Here is a 19,465-nt window from a genome sequence, read left to right on the forward strand (position 1 = left end):
TTATTTTTTAAAAAACAATTTTTATTAATTTTACAATTAAAAACAAATCAACAACACATACACGAATAGAAAAAAAAAACAAGAGCAAAGAAAAGAGAAAGAAAAGCAAAAAGGAGAAAGAAAAATAAAAAATAAACACTTAAAAAGTGTTCTCATTTTTGAGTTTGTAAGATCTTTTCTCTTATTTCATACCATATACGCACATCTTATCCATATATGTTTATATTACACTCATATAAGTTTGTCTCACTCTTTTTTACCTTATGTTATAAGGTCTATCTTTGATCTAACTATTTATACCAACAATTCCAATTGCTATAATATATTGAAGAATCTTTGTTTTTTAGGGCTAAAGTTAGTTTGTCCATTTCTGCACAGTCTGAGATTTTTTGGATGATCATCTGTTCTGTAGGTATGTGAGGTAGTTTCCAACACCGAGCAAATGCTAGCCTGGCCACTGTTAATATATTTTTTAGGTAACTGTTTGTCAAAAATCCCTAACAGGAAGGACTCTGGTTTATACTCAGTCTGTTCTTTTGTTATATCTTCTAGCCACTTTCTAATTCTTTGCCAGTATTTCTGAGTTTCTTTACAGGACAACCACATATGAAAAAAGGTTCCATCTATACTTTTACATTTCCAACATTTCGGGCTCGTGTTGGGGTGCATCTTCGCTAATCTCGAAGGAGGAAGGTGCCATCTGTAAAACATTTTATAGGCGTTTTCTTTATAAGCTGCCGATTTGGTGATCTTATTGTTTCTACTCCACATCTTTTCCCATTCTGTTAATGTAATACTCCATCCAACGTTCGTACTCCAAGCTATCATATTCCCTTTGACTCGACAGACCAATTTTAATGGCTCAGTATGTTGACTGAACCCAAGCCATTTGGTTAATTTACAGTTCAGTGCATTAAAAAAAATAAGTTGATTCAGAAATGTTCTTGTGCTTCCTTATGCAAAAATATGGCCAAGTGAGGAAAAGGCTGTTTAAAAATTTAACTAACATGGATATCTTGAATCAAAAATACTACTACATATTCCATGAAAGATAGAAAAAAAATCTTACCTGTCTTTCATGGAATATGTAGTACTCCTCTCAGAGAAAATCCTACAAATTGAGACCAGGCAGGCTAGAACACATCATCTATTACAGAAAGACAAAAAACTTTTAACAGCAAAAGCCAGAGCACAGATTTCTGATGCTATGACCAAATTTATTAAAAACAGCTAAGAGAAATCAGAAACACTTGGGAATTACTGTCACCTCTTAAGTCCTTCAGGAACACCCCCCCCCTTTCTTCATATCTAGCTCAAAGCTAGAAAAATGAAGCCACAAATAGGCAGCCCCTGAGTCCTTAATAAAAATCCGATCCATGTAGAAATCATTCTCCATATCTATAGAATTGTCCATATGGCAGCATCTACAAGAAAAGGAAGCTGGAAAGACATAATATTTGAGGAACTATATATTTTTAGGTCTTTATGGCTGTATCCCGAGATTTGTAGACCACTCCACGGCTCTTCAATTCCCTTACGATGCCTGCAAAAAACAAAAATATCTATTAATTTAATGGACTAGGATGAAGTACAGCTAAACCTTGCTTACCACCCACTTGCTCAGTGACCATTCAAAATTACAGTGGTGCTAAAAAAGGAGACCCATGATTGGTCCTTGAAGCTGCGGCGTTCACAGTATCCTTGGCTCAACAGTAAACAGGGCACAAATTTCTATTGCAATTGTTGGATTTTTAGAAATGAGAAAAGATCTCCAAATCCTAGTCCTCCTGAAGAGGATCCTGTAGATCAGAGGTCCCCAACCATCGGGCCCGTGGCCTGTTTGGAACCCGGCTGTGGCCCATTTGGAACCGGGCTGCATCAATAGCAGTCCAGCGCATGTGCATGGGCAGTTTGACTTGTGCAAACAGTAGGCTGGTGCTTGCACATGCTGCTCAACTTGCACAAGTAGTGGGCAGGCACACACTTGGACGCAGCTCAACTTGCATTGAGTGGTGGGCCAGTGCACACCCATGCACACCTGCCAGCCCACAGCTTGCACAGCCCAGTTCCCCTCTCCGCCCCTAGGCTGCCAAGCCATACAGGTTGGGGATCGCTGCTATAGATTACCTTGGGGCAGACGGCCAGTCACTGACACAGCATACACGCCTGGCTTGAAATTACCTAAGAAAACAGAAACAAATGCAAATTATGACCGCTGAGGATTGCAGTGCGAAATAATACTTTTATTTGTTTGTATCCCTCCTTTATTATTTTTACAAATAATTCAAGGCAGATAATATATCCAACACATCTTCCTCCTCCTGTTTTCCCCACAACAACCCTGGGAGGTAGGTTGGGTTATGAGAGTGTGATTGGCCCAAAGTCACCCAGCTGGCTTTTATGGTTACAGCAGGATTTGGACTCAGGATCTTCTCTTAATAATATGGCTTAAATAATATAACTTTCAGGAAGGATGTCCATATCATGTGCTCACTTTCTCAGTCTAAGTTACTTTAATCAGTTGTCAGAAAGTTTTTTAATTTTTTTTTGTGTTGTTGTAAAATGCACTGTATTATTTTGATACTTGTAGAGCACAGTATTGACTGAAGATAATTAACACTCTAATGTTTACATAAATGTAAACAACTGAGGATAAAAAAATATATACCAATACTGATTACAAACTGAAATATCAATATTAATGAACATAAAATTATTTGCCTATTTCATTCGGAATTGATTATTAACATTTAAAAACTGCTTCAAAATGTTCAAAGTATTTGCTGAACAGTAAAACAGAACAAATTGTGGTCGTAAGCTGTTCAGTTAGCATTAAGGTTACCACTGTGTTGTTACTTAATGTTTTGGTGCATGTTGATAAGGAAAAAAGTAAAGCAAGCTTGAAAATGACAGAAATACCAGAATGTTAAAAACGAGACTATTCAATTTCTAACTTACTCCTTTTTGTGCATCTGCTAATTAACATATTTATAAACAATTGGCATTCTTAAAAGTCACATTACAAATGCTTATATTTACCATGCTGCATGATATGTGGGGAAACCATTTTCACTCAAATTTGGTTAAACTTCTACTGTGTATACATACTGTTAATTTTGCTATTGCTGTAGTTTAAGTTCCCAATTACCATAGCTATTATTGGAATTATATTTTTCTTCAAGTATTGAGCAATATTTATTCTTGCTGTTGTGAGCATGTCATTAAATTACATTCCTTGTACAGAGTTAAATGTTAAATAAAGCCATAAAAAAGTTCAAAATTGAACAAGGGTGTTAACCTTCAGATTTAATGTTGAATTTAAAAACATTTCAGGATTGTTTCAGGTGTAAATACAATTCAGAGACTGAAAGTAATTATATCAATTAACTAGTATCTGAATCATCCTGAGGTCCCCAGAACAAATACACGTGCAAATAATGTGTCTACTATCTCTTTTTCAAATAATTTCATCACTAGATTTCCCAATGGATATTTAAGCTTCAAATGTTCAATTAAAACTTTTGAGCTGATAGCGCCAAGTTCAAAGAAATCAATTTGAATAACACTAGAAATGTCCCTTCAAAAATGTAACTATGAATCTCCCCAGGTTTGAATTTTTTTTTCTCACAGCTGGAGCATATACCATGAGCTGATGCTTCACTCCTGGGCCATAATGATGCTTTGTTAACTGTTACGTTGTTGTAAAGAAATTCTTACAAGACAAAATTGCTAGCAAATTTCAGCTCCTGAAGTTTTCGTCTCTGCTGTCAGCATGGGAGGAACCCCTCTTGCAGAAAGCTTCTAACACTGAAAAACATCAGTAAGGTGACCTACATGTTCCTGTAGACAGAAATTTCCCTTTCAGTAATCTACTACTTGTCTTTAATTTATTCATCAATTTTCTCATTTGTTTAATACAACTTAATTATATAATTAAATATAAGGTAGATGAAAACTTACTGATCCGTTGCCATTTGGAGACCCAGCTGTCCTCGGGACTCATCATTGCAATAATGCTGCAAGAAGACAAGAAAAGTCAAACAACTGAAAAAAGTCACTAAAAAGTAAAAAGAAAGAAATCTGCTTAGCCAAACCAGTAATAAGATATCAATCCCTCTGGGAAATATGAAGTCAGTTCAAAATTTGCAAAATAAAAATGGGGGAAGGACAACAAAAGATGGAATTTGAGGCACTGTAAGAACTAGAATGGAGGTCTGAAAGGGTGAATGGAAGTGACAGGGTGACAAGAAAACGAGACAAGAGTAAGCAGAAGATCCTGGATGCTGGATCAGGACCTCTGACCAATTGCCAATCCTAAGATACTTCTTAGTTAACTGAGGAGCTACCGGAAGGAAAACTCCCAAACAAAGCAGACGCAACTGTGTATTGCAGTAAGAGTTCACAACTGAATTTACAATGAGACTATTGAAGCGACAATTATTCTCTGTACCTATTGTATCTACAAATTCTTGCATAGCAGACATGTTAAAAATTATGTGGAAGCCTTTTAGAGAAAAAAATGGGTGCAACTGAACACCTGCAGAGATGCAGGATGAGTGAACCAACCAAATATCCAGGTTTCATGGCAAACAACATCTCTTGTATCTGCTGTCTACTGTAATAAGCAAAGTAATGTTTTCTGCTGTAATCTGGAATTCTTTTGATCTTACGGAGTGATGGTTGAGTCTTCTGTAGTAGTCTGAACTCTGTCACCTGTCTGTCCTTTTGGATTCCTTGCATAGCTAGACAGGGCATAATAGCTGGCTCCCTGAGAAAATCAATGGTTCTCTGACAAAGCAGGTAGTAATACATGCTTTAAAAGAAGTGGTGGGTGCAGTTTCCTACTTTCTCTTCCCAGTAAAGATTACAAGGAGGTATTAAGGAAGCAGCTACAAAAGATTCTGGACAAAATCAATTATTTGGAAACCCTCCTTTACGCCTAGATATCCAGATTATATGCTCTTTCCTGGATTTTTGGAGAACTACAAAATATGGTCTTCCAAAAGGTATATGAGGATGTGTAAAATGGTAGTTTGGTTTACAGTAATACCGCAGTACTCGACTGCTTCAAAGCTTGTCAAATTTGATACTTGGTGCATTTTGACATGAAAATGGTGTCCCAGTAGTCATTGGTTGATGTGCAGTAGTCATTGGTACTAGATGTGCTGCAACAGGAAAAAGGGATGGTCATGGAGAATGGACAGGAAGTCAGCATAGGAAACAGGGTCATGTGGAAAGTCATATGGTTTGTTTGACACGCGTCATTTTTAGTACTCGTCCTGCCTTGAGGAACCAATTAATGATGAGTGCTGAGGTACCACTTGTAGTTATTAAGGCATCAGGCTAGAAACAGGAGACCGAGATTTCTAGTCTCACTCTAAGCATAAAGCCAGCTGGGTGGCCTTGGGTTAGTCACTTTGTCTCAGTCCTAGAAAGAGGCAATACCAAACTATTTCTGCATACCTTTGCAAGAAAAGTGCAGGGATGTATCCAGGAAGACTCAGACACAATTGAATGGAAGAAAAAGAAATGGGAGTGCATTGGACTGACTGCTTATACTTATCTGGACTGATGCTTACTCAGTTTTTACTGTAAATGGCTCAGTCTCCAGGAATTATTGTTTTGCAAAAAGAGCCATCTGGTTTATTTTTTTAGGGTTTTATTCTTTTGTTATTTTACTGTACTGCTGCATTTTTTTTTAATTTTATGCTGATTTTACTGCTAGTATTAATATTTAAAGTATTTTTGTTTATTGTGTGAACTGCCAGAAATTGATTGCAGTGGGTTTTAATGAAATAAATAAATGTAACATTTAAGTTATACATCTTATCAAGGATTTGCTTTCTTATTGGTAACATCATGCTCCATAATGGTTGTATTAATTCAAAATCTATGTAAATAACTGCCTCTATTTAATTCTCATGAATCCAGTCACACTTTTCCTGTAGGCCAAGAGTGGATAACTTACAAACCACAGACATCATCACTCTTTTTAAGGTCTGAACCCCCTTCCTTCCGAGAAGATCATGCTTCTGAAATCTGGTGACAAACTGCCAGTGCTGTATCATTTTTTGAATTCTTACTTTTCCCAACTAAGGTGGTGTCTAATAATATACTGTTCATTTACCGACCGGCAATTGGGACCAACAACTTGGTAGTTAAATGAAGCAGTCGCTAAGTGAAACTACAACTTTGCTGAACATCTTTCTTTATCTTTCCTTACCTCTGCAGACCTGCAAAGGTCATAAGGAGGATGAGGATGGTTGCAAAGTTCCTTTTTCATCACCATTGTTAACTGTAAGGCAGTTGCTAAATGAAGACTCTCTGTTATAATAATACACAAAACACTAAATGTGAAAGATTAACTATCCCACTGAGGACTCTGCACAATTGCAAATTCAGTCACTAAATGAAGAGTATTTATTTTGCATCTGAGTTTGATTGCTAGAAACTATAGTCGAAATATAGCTTGGGGAACAGCAATTCTGCATTTCCTAGCTGCTGTATTTAAGTCACAACTAATTTAAAATTATACAAAAAGATTCAAGGGGTATTATGTTTGCAAAGGTATAGCCAGCAACAAGATGAATAACTTGCAGAATATTACTGGCACATAATCTAAAATCATTTATTTAGTAACCTTCCATTGCTGGAGAATTAAACAATACCCTGTTTAATTTTGCCTAGTAAAGACTAGAGGTGTGCATCTTTTTAGCAGTCAAGGGTTTTAAATTTTGTTAAGGTGATTAACAGCTATGAAATGGGTGGACCAGACCATGCAAATTGAAAAAACTTGGTTTCTGAGTACTTATCTTTTACATTATTACAACATCAGGTTGGAAGATCGGTAAACAAGCTTTGAAAAAATATATCAGTTGTGTATTTTTTTGAAAAGGAAAAGTTCTGCTAAAGATTATTATCTCACCAATTTATCAAATGATAATTATAACTAGTAACAGCAAAAGAATGCTGGATTTCAGTATATATCTCACTCTCAAGACTTACCTGAAAACAACCCTGACCGTTATGTGGGGAACTGACACAAGGCTACTTACCCATCGAAAGAAGAACTGGTACAATCATAAACCATCTCACGGTTCCCCTTCATCTGGAGATAGGAGTCACAGTTGTCACAACCATCAAACTCAAACTGGTCAATAGTCTGATGAAGAAGAAAAAAGTTATAACAGAAAAATCAGAAGTACTGTTACTAAAGGGCGAGCAAACTTAAATTGGGAGCATCTCCTAAGGTTCCAAAGAATCTTTTTTTTTTTTTACAATTCTTAGCTCAATAATCAAAAATACATTTGCTGCAATTAATTGCAAAAATTGCTTTCCACAAATAAACTTCATATTTATATTAAAAGCATACCTCCCAACTTCTCCTTACATTTAAATCTTCAGCATGCTTTTCCTTTGCACCCCCTTCCTGTTTTATAACTAAGTCAACAATACAATAAGTTGCCACACAGATTTTTTCAGTACAGTTGTTACATTCGTTTCCTAACTTTCCTCTCAGATACTAATAAACAACTTCCTCCCATTTTCATTTTGAATAAACACAGTTGTTGGGAGAGACTAAAAATAATGACTAGTCAATTAGTACAACAAATAAGTAAAAATCTGAAGTCAAAGCTTTGCAAAAGTCATTGCAAAAATTTAAGGCTTTTTAAATTAAAAGAGAAAAAGATTTACTATTATAGTGGGCACATATTAAAATGGCTTTTAAAATGAAACATGATACAAAGAAATTGAAGTTGTTTCCTTCTTCATGTTTAATACTGAGACTTAAGCCATGCACTGAAGTTTGAGATGGACAAGAGTAAATACAACTTATAAGGATAAAAACAGCTCATGAAGGATGTATAACAACGTTCTTAACCATGGTGGTTCTATGAAACCTCAAAAGCAAATTATGTCTGAATAGTAGTATTTCGAGTATGTCTACCACTCTTTAACATGTGGTTTATTAGATTTACATGTGTCATTCAATTAGGTAGCAGCACTTAATCAACATTAGCTTGAATTGGAAAAAGCTGAATTGGTTAACACTTGGCTGGGAGACCACCAAGAAACTCCAGCATTATAGGCTAGTTTATTTTTTTTCTATAAAAAGGCAATGGCAAACCATTTCTACATTGTTGCTAAGAAAAGTTTAACACGGTGGGAGTTACCTTTATCTATTCAGATCTATGTTCAAATTGGTTGAACAAACTATGCCTTCTACATAAATAATTGCTGTATAGAACATTTATTAGAGGAAGGCTTTATGAAGGCTCCCAAACACAAATGTGGCTTGTTCGGTGGAACTCAGGGTGTTTTTTAAAACCATTTCAGCTTACAATCCAATTTGTTACATATATTATCCCAAATGACAAATATCAGTAAAAACACAATTACACATATCTGCAAGTAACAAAGAGCAACCAGGGTAAAGCAATTACAAAGCTAAACACATTCAACAGTATTAAAAGTAAGCAAGCTAAAATTCTAGGAAATAATTTTAGAAAGCATTTACTGAATGGGAGAAAGGGAAGAAGAAAAAAAGAGAACTCCTGTTTGTCAACCTGTCTGAGAAACAAGGTCTGAAGTGTGGGAAGACTGCCATATATGCCCAGAAATTGCTGGAACTACCTCAGACACGTTATAGGAAGACAAAAAGACTCTAAGGAGGGATGGAAGGCAAGAGAAGAGGAAGACCAACAGCAAGGTGGATGGAGTCAGTAACAGTGGCGATGGGTGTGCCATTTAATGACCAGATTTGGGACAGATCATCATGGAGAAAATCTGGGTTGTCAAAAACCACTTGATGTCACATAATAGACTGCTGGGACGGAGAGAAAAGGAACAAGAAATTCCTGGTCTGTTGGGTGGGACTGTCACCGACTATGTCACGCCAGGGACAGCCTCCTTCTCACAATCGGATTATTTCAAGAGACAACACCATAGAGACAAACAAAATGTTGGACTAGGACAGGGGTCTCCAATCTTGGCAACTTTAACCCTGGAGGACTTCAATCCCCAGAATTCCCCAGCCAGCAAAGCTGGCTGGGGAATTTTGGGAGTTGAAGTCCTCCAGGCTTAAGGTTGCCATGGTTGGAGAGACCTGGACTAGGAAACCCGTCCCCGACACCACAACCATTGGACGCAGTACCATTCCAACTAGGATAAAAAAAGAGAGAGGAATTCCCGCTTCGCTAAACGGAAGGCACACCTTGACCAATGAGCACAGCAAGCAAGCCCTCAAGTGCCGCAGATCCTTAGGTACCGTTTCCAACGCCATGATCACCACCAACCGGCAGCATACACCTAAGGGAAGAAAGCAGACCTCCAAACACACGTCACTTCCCTCGCCGAAAGGCTTTCCACTATAGTACTCTGTGCCGCTCTGGGAGTCCCCTCGTTGCGTCCCTGAGAGGCGCATGCGTACAACTGTCTGCAATGAACTGGCGTCATTCAGCAATGGCGCGTTGCCTGATTCGATGCTGTTTGTACGCAAGCGCCTAATTGCGCAGAAACTCCGCCTCTTAGAAACCGAGCGATGGTTTTAGAGATTGTAGTCACGCGAGGTTTGGAGAAGGAAAAGATCTTGGCGCCAAAATCGAACCTTTCCCCTTACAGTTATTTACGGAATAGTCTAATTCTTTTTGCCTCTGGCGAGTGTACCCATGGATTGAATTGTTCTGAAATGGTATAGGACAGGTTCTCCTGCTTGAGCAGGGGGTAGACTAGAAGACCTCCAAGGTCCCTTCCAGCTCTATTCTATTCTAAATATTTTACTAATTCTATTTCGTGTGTCACTTAAATGATTCGAAATTAACTTTGGTATTAGGTAACCCGTTTTTTCCCCCAAAAGATATGCGATTCTGAAAAATATTTGATGGCAATTAGTGCCATAGGGTTGGACCCTGGAAAGCAAACTTTAAATGTGTGTGTATTTCAAGATCCCTAAATCCTTCCTCCACAGTGGAGAGGGCTAGACCTTTAAGTCTTGGAAGCCCAATGGTTGTTCAAGTCCTTTCTTTAAAACCTCCAGGGATGGAGCACCCATAACTCCAGGAAGCAAGCTGTCCCATTGCTTACTATCAGAACTGTCCTTATTTCCACATTGGACCTTGCTCTGACAAGCTTCTACCCAAATGCTTCTTGTCCTACCTTTAGGTGCTATGGACTATGGAGAATAAATCGGTGCCCTCTCCCTGTGGCAGCCTTTCAAATATTGGATGTGGAGCAGTTAGCATGTCTTCTCTTGTACCATGAGTACAGAGCTGTTTTCACATTAGAAATTGTGTCCTTCATTCCTTGCAACATACACCATTAACTTTTGCAGCATTTGCACATCATTTTTTCCCATCCTTAATAAGCACTTTGCTGTAATTTTTTGCTTTTTATATGTGGCTTACAGTTGCATTTCTTTCAATCATCATCGCTCAGGGTAACATCCTCTGGGATTTATAAAATTGCACAGGTTGCAATAGAACCATAGCACAAAGTATATGCTGTATGTGCATGTTGAATTTATCTATTACAATTACTTCACAAGTGGTTTCATTGGAATGCATATATTGAAATATCCATGATCCAATAGAATTCAAAAATCATAAAGTAGGACATTTTAAAAATGTCAAATCTCAAATGTCCTCTGGAAAAGTCTGTCTTCCAGAAAGCAGCTAAACTCAGGCTAAAATAACTTCAAGTGAGAGGCCATTCCAGAGAACTGGAACTAATATAGAAAAGAGACATCTTCTGTGCTTCAATATCCCTACCTCCCCCAAAGTGGCAAACCATCACTTGTTTTTCATGGTAAGATCAAATAGGTTTGACCAATTCTATTGGATGATTGCAGTTGTGAAGAAAAGTTGGTACCAAGTTGTAAGAGTTTTAAGATCATAGAATAACCCAAAGCACATAGAAAGAAGTTCTGGTAGAAAGAAGTTCCCTGAGGATGGGCTCCAGCATGAGTCCAAAAGCTCTGATCCCAGTGACTGCCCCAGATAAAAGTGTTGCATAAAAGTGATGATTAACACCAGCATTCCAAAGTCTCCATGAAGCCAGTCCAGGGCTCATAGCACAAGAGTAATGGGCTCCCATTGATGAACATACACAGGCCAATGCAGTTTGGACCAATGTGGCTTTAAAGGCATCCCCTTTGTAGAGTGCATTTCAGTAATAGTTGATGATGAAGGCATGAGTAACTAGCAAAACCCTCTCATGATACATAGGGCCAACTAGTGAATTATGTGCAACACTGTAAAGGCTCTCACCATACCTCCCATCTGCTGTTGAAGAAGGAGCAGCAACTCCAAATCGTGGTGTCAGCCTTTGGGGTAGTGTTTCTCCACCACGAGACAACGTTGGAGCCATCCAGGCATCCTAATGTACAAATAGTAAACATTGTCCTGATGGATTTTGTCTCATCCAGACCTTCAGCCTTTAGACTAGACACCAAGTCAAGACTTCAGTAGCCTAGCCAGTTTAGCTCAGGATAGACATGTAAAGCTGAATATTATGAACAGATAGATGATACTGCATCCTGAACTGATGTCTCAAAGGTGCTTTTTCAAAAGACAACTGGACTTTGTTTTTCCTTGAAGACGTTTCGTTTCTCATCCAAGATAATCATCCAGTGAAGCTTCTTGGATGAGAAATGAAACATCTTCAAGAAAAAAAACAAAGAAAGTCCAGTTGCCTTTTGAAAAAACACCTTTGAGACAACCATGACCTGGATGACTGAGAATCTCCAGAGATCTTGAGCTGATGGATAACCTCACTCGGTTGTTTCATAAGTAGAATGGAGAGAACCAACCTATGCAGTATACCTGAAGGCAACAGCCACTCAGCCAACCACTCTTCTACTACTACCATCTAGAACTCTGAGGAAGAAGCCATTCCAAAATAGTGTCCCCAATCCCAAACTCTTGAGAATCAATCCAGAGTATAATAATCAATGCTATTGGAAACTGTAAGAAGTCTAAAAGGATTAAGAGAAGTGATGTCAATGAAGATCATCTGCTAGCAAGACTAAACTTTCTCTTGTCCCATGTCCAGGGCGGAATCCTGACTTAGAAGGCCCAGATAATCAATTTGTCCAATCTGAAGCTGACCTGCCTTAGAATTCTTTTTGCTAGGGATGTACTGTATTACTTGGAACCTTGACACCATTTCATCTACCGTATGGCATTATAGTATATGGTGCATGCTATTTGTCCCCTTTTTTGAAAATAAGTTGCCTGTTTTTGCTCTGCAGGAATGGTTTGTCCTAAGTCCTTTTATGAGTGCAATAAAGAGGACTGGTCTTCATATTTTCACCAATGAATTTTAAGACTATGCTTGTTGATTTTTTTAATGATTACTTTTCTTGAGTTTTTTTTAATAAAGGGATAAGTTGTCCACAGAAATACAGTACTAGTTCTGACCTCCTTTACTACACTGTCTGCCACATATGCAAGAAATCTTTCTTAAATGATCTAATTGCTAGATTCCAGCACTGAGCAAATATCTGGATTACCACATCTTTAATATTCAATGGCTCTATAATTCTCCTCATTAAAACCTGCCAGACTCCAAGCTTTCAAAATAAGAGTTGATCACCAGTGCATTCCCATATAATAACTGTGGAGAAGGAACAAAATGAGAACCTGATTCAGGTAGATGATCAGGATTACCAACTGATTTTGACCATACCATGCAATGTATGGGAAACTTCATATACAGGTGAAACTCGAAAAATTAGAATATCGTGCAAAAGTTCATTTATTTCAGTAATACAACTTAAAAGGTGAACCTAATTTATGAGATAGACTCATTACATGCAAAGAAAGATAGTTCAAACCATGATTTGTCATAATTGTGATTATTATGGCTTACAGCTCATGAAAACCCCAAATCCACAATCTCAGAAAATTAGAATATTATGAAAAGGTTCAATATTCTAGGCTCAAAGTGTCCCAGTCTAATCAGCTAATTAAGCCATAACACCTGCAAAGGGTTCCTGAGCCTTTAAATCTCAGTCTGGTTCAGTAGGTATCACAATCATGGGAAAGACTGCTGACCTGACAGTTGTGCAGAAAACCATCCTTGACACTCTCCATAAGGAGGGAAAGCCTCAAAAGGTAATTGCAAAAGAAGTTGGATGTTCCCAAAGTGCTGTATCAAAGCACATTAATAGAAAGTTATGCGGGAGGGAAAAGTGTGGAAGAAAAAGGTGCACAAGCAGCAGGGATGACCACAGCCTGGAGAGGATTGTCAGGAAAAGGCCATTCAAAAGTGTTGGGGACTTTCACAAGGAGTGGACTGAGGCTGGAGTCAGTGCATCAAGAGCCACCACACACAGACGGATCCTGGACATGGGCTTCAAATGTCGTATTCTTCTTGTCAAGCCACTCCTGAACAACAAACAATGTCAGAAGCGTCTTACCTGGGCTAAAGAAAAACAGAACTGGTCTGTTGTTCAGTGGCCCAAAGTCCTCTTTTCTGGTGAGAGCAACTTTTGCATCTCATTTGGAAACCAAGGACCCAGAGTCTGGAGGAAGAATGGAGAGGCACACACTGCAAGAGGCTTGAAGTCCAGTGTGAAGGTTCCACAGTCTGTGTTGATTTGGGGAGCCATGTCATCTGCTGGTGTTGGTCCACTGTGCTTAATTAAGTCCACACAGCCGTCTACCAGATTTTGGAGCACTTCATGCTTCCTTCCACAGACGAGCTTTATGGGGATGCTGACTTCAGTTTCCAGCAGGACTTGGCACCTGTCCACACTGCCAAAAGCACTAAAACCTGGTTCAATGACCGTGGGATTACTGTGCATGATCGGCCAGCAAATTTGCCTGACCTGAACCCCATAGAGGATCTATGGGGCATTGCCAAGAGAAAGATGCGAGACATGAGACTGAACAATGCAGAAGAGCTGAAGACCACTATTGAAGTATCCTGGTCTTCCATAACACCTCAGCAGTGTCACAGGCTGATAGCTTCCATGCCACGCCGCATTGAGGCAGTAATTGCTGCAAAAAGGGCCCAAACCAAGTACTGAGTACATATGCATGCTTCTACTTTTCAGAGGTCCGATATTGTTCTATGTACAATCCTTGTTTTATTGGTTACATGTAATATTCTAATTTTCTGAGATTGTGGATTTGGGGTTTTCATGAGATGTAAGCCATAATCATCACAATTATGACAAATCACGCTTGAACTATCTTGCTTTGCATGTAATGAGTCTATCTCATATATTAGTTTCACCTTTTAAGTTGTATTACTGAAATAAATGAACTTTTGCACGATATTCTAATTTTTCAAGTTTCACCTGTATATCCTGATGATAGCAATGGGGCAACCTCATGGATTATGCTGTTTTGCTGCTGTCTCCTCCTGTCACAAACTTGCTTTTCAAGAAACAAGCATAGGCTAGGACTGTTCCTGTACAATCTAGGAAGTACTAAAGGAAACCCATCCAAACCATACCCAAAATTCCTTCCAGTATTAATTCTTAGGTACATTACAAGCCAACATATACTGGTAGATATTTTAAAAAAATTTATTTCTGACAAATAAACAGGAAGAGGCATCTCTTGAACATAGGCACCCATGATTTTATACAGGAAAAAAAAAATAACAGCCACATGAACAGCTTTACACGTGGATAAATATATTAGCAAAATAAATAAATTTGAGCATGTCCCCATATTCAAACGATCTCTCTTAGACATAAATATTTGGTTTTGCATATGTATATACATAAACATAATTTTTCCCTTTTGGTTTATAAAAGTACCCAAGTGCCTGAAAAGTAGATTCAAAAAATTAATTACAAAGTATAAAAATAAATTCCTTATTCACATTTCAAAGGGTCTGAGGTTGCCAGGAGGAAGGAGCAGAACAACTGCAGCAGACAAAATTTGAAGGCGAAGGTGCTGAAAGGAAAAGAACTATTCAATGTGTTCTCACTGACTCACTGTTTCCCTGTGGAGTAAGTTTTTTCATCCTTTCTATGGCTTGTGCTTTGACTCCAACTGAAACAGAACTACAGCCAAACTGGTGCCTAGTCTTCAGATGTTTTTGACAGGTTTCAGAACATCTAAATGAGTGCTATTTTTGCTCCTGAAACATTTTCCAGTCTAAAAATACAGCAAGGTTAATTCCAGTTTTTCTAGTCTCTCTTATAGTTGCCACTAAATTGCTCCGTTTGAAGTACTCCTAGCATACAAGAAATTGTGTATTGACCTGAAAAGACTAGTAATTTCCCCTGAATATGTAACTTTGAAGTGTGAGAGAGCGGCTGGGTCCATGTCTTGAAGTCAGTGAGAATGAGATAATGGGACAGGGCTTTTTTCTGTGTAATTTTCTTGGATTTGGGGTTTTTTGTGGGGGGGATGGGGCTGGGGAAAAAAATCATTGTGAATGTAGGATGCTCTTCCTGTTGTGCAGTATGGTGGAAAACATCCCATCGAACTTCACCAATAAGGCAGTGGTAACTCCGTAGAACACACAACCTGTGACTTGGGGCACTCCTTTATGAAAAGATCTTCTGGTCACTCTGTTCCTGTTCTGTACCCAAGGGGAACATAAATCTTTTCCAAAGCAATGTAAGTCTAAATGTTTATCCTATGATACAATGCTTTCTTACCTGTGGTGCTTTTTAATACATTTTAGGACCGAATTCCCTATTTTGCATAAAATGTTGTTTTCTTGCATTTACAGCTTTCTAGCACCTACGTGCCATGAACCTTCTTTATCCATGAATATGTCTCTAAGTTCACATCCAATTTTTGGATGACTATTCATCAAAAGATGTATCTGTCAGCAATTTCTGTGAATTTTCAGGCATTTTTTTTAACCTGCATTAATCACTGATCTAATCTCCTCAATATCACCTATAATAGTTCCTCAACCTAATATTCTCCAGATGGCGTAGGATTATAATCACCAGAATTTCCAGACACACCACCATACTATCAAGCCCAGATAGCTCAGCAATTCTGATTTAAATCTTGGAAAGCACTATAGATCAGGGACCATACATACTCAGCTCATCCTGGAAATGCTATGGTTTGAATCTGTTACTTTTTGCATGCCAAACAAGCTCTCCATCTTCTCCCTCTTTCTACCTCCAATTCATTAATATCACGGATGCACATAACCTGATCAACATTTTCCTTATATTATTTGATCAAATATGAAATGAATAAAAATAATAAACTCCAGGTATATATTTTGGATTTCCATTAATCCTAAAAACATTTTAAAGATACATCCCTGGCCAACTTGGTCCCCTTTCATTAGTTGCAATGCATTATGAGGAAAGCGACAGTAATAAGTACACAGTTCTTGGTTTCCTTGCTCACATCACAAAAATCTCTGTTTGACCTTTGGTGGGTTCTTTAGAAAGGAATCATTTTAATCATAAATCATTTTCATTTTATGTCCCGTTCAAAATCTTACCCAAAGGATGAATGTTTGCAATGCTTCAGGAGTTAATGGTCTTGTATAGTCAGTGAGATTCTGAGTATATCTAAAGATTTGTATCACCCTTTATGCCAATTCAACTGATACAGTTTCTCCCCAGAGAATCCAGGACTATTAGTTTGGTAAGCATGCTGATTATTCTCAGTCAGATTTAAACCAGTGCATGGATGTACCTAAAATGCCAGAGTATTTTAAATCAGAAAAATATCCTTAGCTACATCTCTAATTTGCCACATTCACAACAGTACCGTATTAGTATCCCAAAGCTTGCTGTTTGACTACAGATTGCATTTATCAATTAGCAACTTATCACAGTATTGCTATTCAATTAGGCCTCAGGATGAGGTGTTTTAGACGTGCCAGTTACCAAACCGCTTGCCTGTATTCACTCAAAGAGAAAAAAAGATACCTGGACATATTAAATCTAATTTCACAAACTTCAGCTCTTTGTCTTCCACATGTAAAGTGCAGCATGACTGTCTTCAGATGGGAATTGTTACCTATTCACAATTGGATACTGAGGAGGAGGAGGAAGGAGGAAGAAGAGAAAATAATATTGTGGGATATGTTGTGGAGAGTGCTGGATGTGAGGATTAAAGAGAAGGGTTTAAATCTTTGATTAGGGCTACTCCGAGAAAAATGGAAATCTTGGCCCTATCATGGCAAAGACACCGGGAAATGTCTGAGAATCCCTTTTGGGGCTTGTGGGGTGGGGGTAGTTTATTTTTTGACAATTTTAAGAAGCTACGCACAGAGATTCTTGGTCCAAATCCAGCCTCTGAAAATCTCTTCCCTCCATATCAGTACCAATCTAGGGCTGAAAGTTGTGTGGAGAACTGGGTTTTGTACTGTAGTTAACAGATGTTGTTAGTTTATGGCATCCTGAAATATTCCTATCTGCCATTTTTCAATTCAGTTTTCTAAATGGTACAAATCAAATAACAATCAATTAGTGCTATTTGGTCTTTTTGCTCCTCAAGGATCAGGCATTTCAGTTGGTACAGCCAATAGCTGTAATTCACATGAAGCAGATTTGGAATTCTCCCATGCTATTATCTGATGTAGCAGACAGTATTCAGAAGGGAAGGAGATATGCTCCTTCTAGATATTTTGGCAAACTGAGCATTAACAACATTCCTATGTTGCTGAGGATGGGGAAGAGAATTTGGATCTTGCAAACTACATTCCTCTTGAACCAAGACTGATAGGCACATCAGAAGAAAAAAAATAGCAGGAAAAGAATGGAATGATTCCTCTGTCTAATTTCAACCTGCATATCATACATGCTCTTGGAATTGGGGGAAAGTGTAGGGTTGTTCCTGCATTCTATTTTGCAAATGTAAAAAGCAAATGTAAGTGAACTTGATGGTGGCTCTTTTTTCCCTTAGAAATTTTGAATGATTTTACTCCACTCTCCTTAAGGAACGATATGAACAGTAAAGATCCTCCTAAATGAAAAAAGTCTTCAAGGTGGCAGCTTCCCAAAACAATGCAAGTGACATTGGCAGCTTATAGTTCTGACAGGCAGGTGACCACTTGTGGGTTGAATTGTCTGGACAGAAAATTTAGTAAGCCAACAAAAGAGGCATGAAGAGTTTGTAAGAAAGCACATTCTCACTGAGTTTCTGGTCTCTTCTCTTAGGCTGTCTGATAAAGTTCACCTCACATCAAACTGAATGTTCATACACATTGGGGATATCTTCTGTAGATCCTGTAATTAAAAAAACAACAACCAAGCAACTAGAATGAGAAAATGGATCTCCTTTTATGTTGATCAACTGCAACCTAAACTGATACTGAGACTTAAATAAACCTTTAAGTGACATTACATCTTCATTAGATTTGTTCTTACAATGAAGTTGCAAAACAGATAAAATGAACACTGAAGACATGGCATTACAGTAATGTCAAGCCTGTTCTCATTTTATAAATAGAAAATTCAACAAAGAGAATGCATTTATGGCATATTTCAATACATTTTCAGGCACAATTCAAAGTCATAAACTTTTTGAAATTGGGAATATTAGGGTTATTCCTTCTCTTTCCAATTGTAAAGCTGTCATCATTCTCAGAGGTAAGTTGGATTCTGAATAGCCATAAAGTTTGTCATGGTTTCCAAGCTTTAGGGCCATTCCTAGTCATTCAGTTTCAAATCTATCCACCCATTTTTGAGACAGCAGTAAATTATACCCAGTATTTAAAACTGTTTTGACAAATTCCTTGTTTCTGAATATCTCTTATTACCGTAAAACCACCCACAAATTATAACACTTTTGTCATTGCTTTTGACAGATAGCTAGACCTACAAAATGTTGATATTTAAATTTATACTGCATACTGGATATATGTTTTCTTCTTTGTTATATATTTATAATAAACAGGTAGTTCTGCACTTATGACCACAATTGAGCCCAGAATCTCGGTCCCTGAGTCAGGCAATCATTAAACAGGGGTCCTTGGGGCTCTCTTAGCTTACTTGTTTTCTTGCAAGCATTTCATTACCCTAACTAGGTAACATCATCATTGTTAGTAATGAAACATTTGCAAGAAAACAAGCAAGCTCAAAGAACACCAAAGACCCCTCATTTCAACCCTGAGTTATAAATATTCTCCTTTATTGGAATCATTAAGATGCAGATGATCATTTTGTTTAGTGACTGCAATCCCAGCTCTCCCAGTTGCAATATTTAAGCAACTGTGGGAGTTGTTAATCAGAGCTGGACAAGGTAATCTCTCAGCACATTGAATGAATGGCCTCAAATCTGGCAAAAAGAAAACCCTAGCCAATATTACTGCTCTGGAAGACTCAGAATGCTGATGTTCACTAACATTTTGCCCTCCAGAGAGGAAAAGACAATAGTGTTCACTGAAGTGCTAGGAAATAATATTCTGACAGGCTCAGAATCCTGGTGTTTGCTAGCCTTTTAACCTCTGAAGGGATGGAGACAATGATGCTTGCTCAAACACTACCAAACGGCAGCATTCTGAGCTTTTCAGAATACTG

At 38.0% G+C, this 19,465-nt stretch overlaps 2 protein-coding genes across 2 annotated transcripts in view; both read right to left on the reverse strand.

The window, feature by feature from the left end:
- Window positions 1–1,065: 1,065 nt before the first annotated feature.
- On the reverse strand, window positions 1,066–9,470 carry SUPT4H1 (SPT4 homolog, DSIF elongation factor subunit). The gene is made up of 5 exons (XM_026671682.2): window positions 9,215–9,470; window positions 7,056–7,162; window positions 3,961–4,016; window positions 2,128–2,181; window positions 1,066–1,543 (listed from the first exon to the last, which is right to left on the reverse strand). The coding sequence occupies exons 1-5, from the start codon at window positions 9,422–9,424 to the stop codon at window positions 1,476–1,478; spliced, it is 495 nt and encodes a 164-aa protein (XP_026527467.2). The 5' UTR covers window positions 9,425–9,470; the 3' UTR covers window positions 1,066–1,475.
- A 5,049-nt stretch (window positions 9,471–14,519) lies between these two features.
- Window positions 14,520–19,465, reverse strand: part of RNF43 (ring finger protein 43) — a 46,069-nt gene continuing 41,123 nt past the window's right edge. The window contains exon 9 of the mRNA XM_026671681.2: window positions 14,520–18,172. Within this exon, the coding sequence (XP_026527466.2) occupies window positions 18,129–18,172 (44 nt within the window). The 3' untranslated portion in view covers window positions 14,520–18,128. The remainder of the gene's footprint in view (window positions 18,173–19,465) is intronic.

This window comes from Notechis scutatus, chromosome 1, assembly GCF_049901735.1.
Source record: "Notechis scutatus isolate UNSWTSFEM ecotype Mainland chromosome 1, rNotScu1.2, whole genome shotgun sequence".
Taxonomy (NCBI): domain Eukaryota; kingdom Metazoa; phylum Chordata; class Lepidosauria; order Squamata; family Elapidae; genus Notechis; species Notechis scutatus.

Excerpts from the sequence above, each read along its gene's own strand:
- SUPT4H1 (XM_026671682.2), bottom strand. The coding sequence starts at position 9,424 with ATGCGCCTCTCAGGGACGCAACGAGGGGACTCCCAGAGCGGCACAGAG. Across the intron at positions 4,017-7,055 it reads ACCAGTTCTTCTTTCGATGG|CATTATTGCAATGATGAGTC; the intron begins GTAAGTAGCCTT and ends GTCTTCTTGCAG. Across the intron at positions 1,544-2,127 it reads GACTGGCCGTCTGCCCCAAG|GCATCGTAAGGGAATTGAAG; the intron begins GTAATCTATAGC and ends TGTTTTTTGCAG.